The sequence below is a fragment of the Puntigrus tetrazona genome, chromosome 21 (assembly GCF_018831695.1).
Source record: "Puntigrus tetrazona isolate hp1 chromosome 21, ASM1883169v1, whole genome shotgun sequence".
In the NCBI taxonomy this organism is placed as follows: Eukaryota; Metazoa; Chordata; class Actinopteri; order Cypriniformes; family Cyprinidae; genus Puntigrus; species Puntigrus tetrazona.
Genome location: NC_056719.1, coordinates 12,362,409 through 12,369,719, shown reverse-complemented (window position 1 = coordinate 12,369,719; position 7,311 = coordinate 12,362,409). Strand labels below are relative to the sequence as shown.

Sequence of the window (7,311 nt, the reverse complement as noted above, 5' to 3'; positions counted from 1 at the left end):
TGAGGCCTGAAATTATGAGCACTACTGATAAATAAAGAATATTTTGCTCAATGTAGCTATTTTTGGCTGGGTTAGGTATGTCATGGATAAATAAATAGCAATAAAACTGCCAGTAGACGGCAGCAAGTCCCTGTTTTAATAAAAGATCTATTGAATCGTTTAAATCAGACGATTCATTCAAAACAGCTGATTCAAATGAAACAAGTGCCTGTGTCCCAATGTGCATACTATCCATCATGAATTCTATGTGTTATCAGTACTTTTTTAAACTATTTAGGGAGGTGGATAATAGGCTATGGGACGCATTGGGTTCATTTGAATGGAGGGTTGAATCACTGGGTCACTCAAATCTTTTAAAAACAGATTCATTCAGGCAACCAAAAAAACATGTTATTTGAGCTATAAAATTAATAGCACATTAGTGTACATGTGCTGATATTCATAAAAGTATGTTGTTTTTGCAATAAATATAAAACAAAAAGGCGTACAGAGATATTTTTTGTTATTATGTCTTTTTGGAAAACTTCAGAACAATTTTGCACGAAAAAATTAAGATTTGGTTGGAGTTTATGCATGCTTGATTGGCCCTTATTTAATTTCTAAATTGACATAACTAGACAATTTTAACATTTTATGTGTATAATGTTTTACGTAATGCACAATGTTTTGTTATTTTGTTCGACAAGGGGGATGCCTTCCCCCCGCATCCCCCATAAATTAGAGCCCTGGTTACAATATAAATAAATATTACAAACATACTGGCACCCAGTTTGTGTATCAAGTGAGGGGTCTGTGATTATTACTTTAAAAAGTAAATTAAAAAATATGTCTGTCTGATTGGTTCAAATGCTACATCCTCTTGGGTTATGATAGCGTCACAGAAACCTTTGAACCACATATTTAAAGACAAGACCACGTAAAGTTTCTTCAGAGAATAATACGTATAAATGTATACATCATGGAATACTGATAGAATGCTAATCAGTTTGACAATTTGAAGCTGTCGGTCAACCATCTTCACCAAACGCAACAATACTTTTTCAAGGTATTATTTGCTTTAGATACAACAAGGTCTAGGTTTATTTTCTTTTTTTATTTGTTTTACTATATAGAGATTGTGTTATTATAATTGATTGTTAAATGTGTGCCACTGAAAAACAAACAGACAAAAAATGTGCAATTTTTTACAGACAATGAAAAACACGTGTAAAAAAAATTATTTTAACAAATGTGATGTTATATTTGGATTTTACTGCTACATCAGTGTTTTTTTGTATTCATATTATACTTTTTTAATGTATAATTAATCTATGCTGTTAATGACATTGACAGGTCTATTGGCTTCTGTTTACAGGTTTTTTGTAGAGAAACTAATGGACAACCTGACATTCACAAACAATCTTCTTCTTATGGAAGGACTGAAAGTTACACCTCAGTCCTCTTATCCTGTTTTCATCTTGCTTCTATTGATTTATGTATTTGCAATGGGATGTAACATTGGACTTATAATTCTGATCTCAACAGAAAAAAATCTGCATCATCCTATGCATTTTCTTTTCTGCAATTTGCCACTGAACGATATACTAGGAACCACTGTCATGTTGCCACGCTTACTACAGGACATTTTAAAGGATGCCTCAGAGCGCTACATGACATACGTGGAGTGTGTTGTTCAAGCATATTTTGTACACATATTTGCAGCTGCAAGCCATTATGTGCTGATGATCATGGCCTTTGATAGGTATGTGGCTATATGTAATCCACTGCGATATACAGCCATAATGACCAATAAAATGGTAGTAAAACTATCCATATCAGCCTGGGGGCTGTCAGTTGTCATAGTGTCTATTATGTTAGGTCTCACTATACGCTTGTCACGCTGCAGATCCAAAATTGAAAACCCTTTCTGTGATAATGCCTCACTGTTTAAACTGTCCTGTGAAAGTGTGGTCATTAATAATATTTTTGGAATTATTTATACTGTAATTGTTTTTACTTTCTCACTTGGGTCTGTATTTATAACATACACCAAGATTGCTAGTGTATGTATAACCAGCAAAAACAAAGCACTTAACAGTAAAGCCATAAAAACCTGTAGCACCCACATTGCTGTTTATATAATCATGTTTGTTTCTTGTGCAACCATGGTTTTTCTCCATCGTTTTCCTGAATACTCTGAAAGCAGGAAACTAGCTAGTATAATGTTCCATATTGTACCACCAGGACTAAATCCTTTAGTATATGGTTTACAAACCAAAGAAATAAGACACAAGTTTATAAAAATTTGGTATAGAAATAAAGTTAGTCTGAAATAAATTATTTATAAGGAATGCCTGAAAATTAGTAACGTTTTCTCTGCATAAAAAAGCAAATATCATTAGTGCTACTGTAAAAATAATTTAGCCCATACTTTATTTGACAAAATAATCACAACCTTGTTTTAAAATATTCTTAAAATGTAATTTTGTCATAACACACCGATGACCTTTCTAATACATTTATTCCCTCTCTTGTTCAGACAGATATGTATCATCATTTAGCCAATTTAATTCCAATGATGTACTATATATGTATGTTTAAGTCAAATGATGTATAAGAAACACACAAAAAAGTATTGTCTATTTTGACAGTCTCTTGTACATGATTCAAACAATGTATATGTCCCTTTTTTAGATTAATATCTATGTATATGTCTCTGTCTACCCACTTATTATTCTAAAAGAAGAATGTCGCTAGACCATGTTTGTTCCACAAGACACAGATAATCAGCTCATTCTGGGTTTTTAGTTGTAACTTCACAAACAGTGCTTTTTCCCACCTAGACCAAGAGAAAATCAAGACCAAGACTTTAAGATGTTAAGAATATGTCAAGACCAAGAATAAAGCAGGGCAAAACAGAGGTAAGACAAAAGTTGTCAAATGGATAACAGCATTAGGACTTAAATGGCATCACATTCTGAAAAAAAAATTACGCTTCTAAATGCTTTTATTTCCTAAACAGCCTACAGTTTGTTATAAGGATGTTTTTCTTTGCAAAGGCGGCATCCTATCACAGTACTGAATTCACTGAGCTCTTCAGAATGACACATATTCTAAAAAATGTTTGTAAATGCTGACTGTATGGTTAGGTCATTTAGAAGATATAATTTAGATATATAATGCCACGAGACCATCTTAGACATAATCACAAAGTTTAAGATGAAATGATTATGTTTAAAAAACATGATATTAATAATATAATATAGCATAATAATGTTTCTTGTAAATCTTTATTGGATATATTTAGTTAATCATTATGGGATCTCCTTCAGAATCTGTACAAAATGTACAAAAATGTTGTTGCTGTATTTTAAAATATATTTATATATTAACATGGTAACACTTTTTTTTTATTGTACACTTTGGACATTCTACTAACAGTAAGAATCTTTTCAACTATTTCAACTAGCAGTCATTAGAATATTAGTAGACCGTCTGCTGATGGCTACTTTGATGGATCCAAAAGTACATGTCAACTTATTCTACTAAACCAAAACCTACCCTAAAGGCCTACTTAGGCCTAGTAGAATTAGTAGACATGTAGTTGCAAATTAATGAGAATAAGTTAACATGTAGTTAACATGTAGTTACAAAGTCACTTATAGTTAGTAAAATGCCCAAAGTGGACTATGAAAATAAAGTGTTACAATAGTTAATTTATCCTTTATAAACCATTGTTCCAACATTAGCCATTAGTAAGCAGTCCATAAATGAAGCTATTAAGGGTTTTGTTCCTGAGCATATCTATAATGTTTAATGATTGTATTTTCATACTTTATAGATTATAAATTCATTGTTAATAAAGGTAACACTTTACAATACCAACACACTATGAATCATTGTTTTAAAGTAAAACAAAAAAATATGGATTAGGAAGTATTATAGAAGGAAAACTAAATTTCAGAAAGAGAAATTATTCAGAAACACGAATCAGAAACCTCTAATGTTAAGAAAGTTAGACTTACAAAGTTAGTAGTTAAGAAAGCAAGTGAAGTCAGACGCAGGGAACACTAATAAAGCAGTAGAGAAAAAAACAAGAAAAGCCACAATGAGAAATATTTGACCTGTTGAAAAGGGATATTTTTGACTAAAGAGTAATAAAGGATAATGTGAATTTATTTGTTAATTTAGAAGAAATATAAATAATGAGTACCTGCTCAAAAGGGAGCACAGGTGACTTTGACAACAGAGCTAATACAAATCACAGATGATATTTTAGCCCACACATATAATGGTAAAATAGAGAAAATACAAATAGGAGTTAATACAATTATTAAGAGAAGCACCTTGTGGAAATTACAAACATTTGTGTTAGTGTTAAATTTATTAGTAATAAATATGAGCATGAAATATTGGGTAGAATACATAAGCCTCAATGTCAATATCCAAATTAATAAAATAGCTAAAGAGAAATTTAATTAAACTCTACAGGGAGAACAGGGTCTTCTGAAAGAAGTTAAATTTGCGATTACAAGTAGTCCTAAACAGTTAATTCTGAAGCCAGATAAAGCTATATAAATAGTATAAATAGTAAAAACTATTAAACATTAAATAATAATTAGAGTAATTAAAACAGATAGATGTTATGCGGGATACAATAGAAAGAATAAGAGAAGGAAGATTTCTCACAAAACTGGATTTAGTAAATGGCTTTTGGTTTATTCTATTAGCAGAGAAAGGTCAAGAGAAACTGTACTGTAAATAATATATGTATACTGTAAATAATAAACTGTACTATAAATAATAGAGATTTTGTTTATCAAAGATTACCTCAAAGCTAATTTAAAAGAAGCAGTTTACAACAAATAAGAAAGAAGAGATGGCAGCAAACCCCTAGAAATAGACTTAAATATTGATGTGATTGGTTATCTACTGATAGTAAGGAATGAGAAAATTAATATACAAATTCATATGATGACAAGGAGCTGGGAGAATCCAGAGAAAAAAGGTCTTACCAGTAGAAATGAAACTAGCAGCTATCAGTAAGAGATACACAGACTTACAAGATCTTGTGCGAGGACAGAATACAACAATATAGATGAAGCCGTTACATGTGCGTCATGTTTGTACCCTGTCTTTCTGTTTTCCGTTATTTGGCCCTTCCTGTTCCTGTACTCATTTTTGTGATTATTAGTTAATTAGTCCCCACCTGTGTTGGCTTTGTGTTTAAATACCCTATCTTTTGCATTCTACCTTGTCAGTCCTTAATGTTGTTAAATGTACTACATGTGTTGATGCTGAAAAGAAAGATATTAAAGATATCAAAAGAATCATTTTTGTTAAATCCTTTGTTGACGATTTACTACAACCACGACTCGCGACAGAAGGACCGACCAATACTGAAGATGGACTGGGCTGAGGTTTTCCTCTCCAACCTCCACCAAAAGGACAGCAGTTTGTGGAGGAAACCCTAACTTAGCCTACACATAACACACCAACACACCTTTTATTCAAATCCGTTAAAGGATTTTTAGGCTGCATTACTTAGATTTGCTGGAACCGGGAACACTACTCCTACAATACGATGTACTTGTGACATCGTAAAAAGAATGGCATCTACGCTAATATTAGTCCTGTCTCTTTCTCAACCTGTTTTCACAGTTTGTATCCAGACTAGATGGTGGATCAGCACACAGAGATTATGTTCATCAGAGACCAGAACACCTAGATGCGCCCCGTGGACCAATCACCAGATCCTGATGCACACACACACACACACACACGCATACACTAAGTCATTTACACTACCTGACACAGCTGCGTTTAAAATTGAACTGGAAGTTAAGTGCTGGGCGTCCGGTCAGAGGAGAACTGACCCCAACTGAGTCTGGTTTCTCCCAAGGTTTTTTTTTTCTCCATTCTGTATGCATGGGGTTTTGTTTCCTTGCCGCTGTCGCCTCTGGCTTGCTTGGTTGGGGACACTTAACTTCTAGTGATTATCGTTGAATTGACTACAGAGACCGTCTCTGCATTTAATAAGAAATTGGTCACTCTCGTCATTATACATCCCTTGTACTCTTCTACATTATACTGTACAGTGCTTTGATGCAACCTGTGTTGTTAAAAGCGCTATATAAATAAAAATGATTGATTGATTGATTGATTGATTGAATTCCTAAGTGAGCTACATCTGGTGAGCTGGAGCTATTCTGTGATTAACATCAGCTTCCAGATGGGACTAAAGATGAAAATCAGACCATGTTTTGTTTTATTACTCCTGATGACAGCTGTAGACCCGTAGCGGAGCTCCTAAATTACATTCTAGAATTAAGTGAGTTTGATTTATGTGTTGGTGTGCAAGAGTCCATTTTCCCCTCTCTCACCTCAATTTCCCTGAGTACCATCACCCTCCTCAGTCCGTTTATACCGCCATCCTCGGCAAAGCTGCTACCCACTTATACAGCCAAACCCTCAAACACTCAGGAAGATTTGATGGACCCTGGCATTCCCCCCAAGTTTAAGCCCCCTTTCATCATTCTGCTGATTCCATCCAACCGCCCAGAGACCCTGCTGGTTCTGTCCAGCAGCCCAGAGACACCCCTGCCTGAATGCCCTGCTGAGCCCATGCGACCAGAGCAACTGCAAGTGTTAAGCCTAGAGGAGACTAAAGAAATCCCTCCCTCCCATCCGTTCCTGTCTCCATCTCTGGATACTGTCCCTCTCCCTGAACTGTTAGCACTGTTTCCACAGTGACCTGAACTGTTTGCACTCTCTGCATGGACTGTAAACACTGTAAACTTATGAAAACAAATATTAGTTCAGAGGGGTTTTCTGTTTTCATCCAGAAAACATGTGACTTGCACATAGTCCACGATGACAAGGCCCCGAGCTGATTTTGGCAAAGGCCCCACCAGGTTCATCTTGATGTATTCAAAGGGCACTGATGAGGAGTGGAATGGCTATGCGCTGTTCCTTTGGGTACGAATCCCCTCTCATCACCTGTTGGTGGCGAGGAGGCCAGCATCCTTACGTGTGTGGGCCAGGCATCCAGGCCAGTTGAAATTATGACCCTCTCAGCCCGTACTTGGCACGTCTCTGTGCACACAGGTAATTGGGATAAACACCTTTGAGTAACTTCAACACAGCTAAATTCAGAAAAAAATTACTACTTATTACTATTACTATTTATTGGACCTAAAAACCCCACACGTAATAATATAGAACACTGGGTAACTCTTGATGGCTACTCTGTTAATTCTTCTTCAGCATTTAGAAACCTAGATGTGCTGTTTTACAGCAATCTTTCCTTTGAAAACCTAGCATCTGTAAAAC

The 7,311-nt window shown here is 34.9% G+C and overlaps 1 protein-coding gene across 2 annotated transcripts; it reads left to right on the top strand.

Moving 5' to 3' along the window:
* Positions 1-1,373: 1,373 nt before the first annotated feature.
* Positions 1,374-4,744, top strand: LOC122326760 (olfactory receptor 146-like). 2 transcript variants are annotated; one of them, XM_043221896.1, is made up of 2 exons: positions 1,374-2,300; positions 4,727-4,744. In XM_043221896.1, exons 1-2 carry the CDS (start codon positions 1,374-1,376, stop codon positions 4,742-4,744), a joined length of 945 nt encoding a protein of 314 aa, XP_043077831.1. The 2 variants fall into 2 exon arrangements, with proteins under 2 accessions (XP_043077831.1, XP_043077832.1); XM_043221897.1 differs by lacking the exon at positions 4,727-4,744 and having other exon boundaries at positions 1,374-2,315.
* The last annotated feature ends 2,567 nt before the right edge of the window (positions 4,745-7,311 follow it).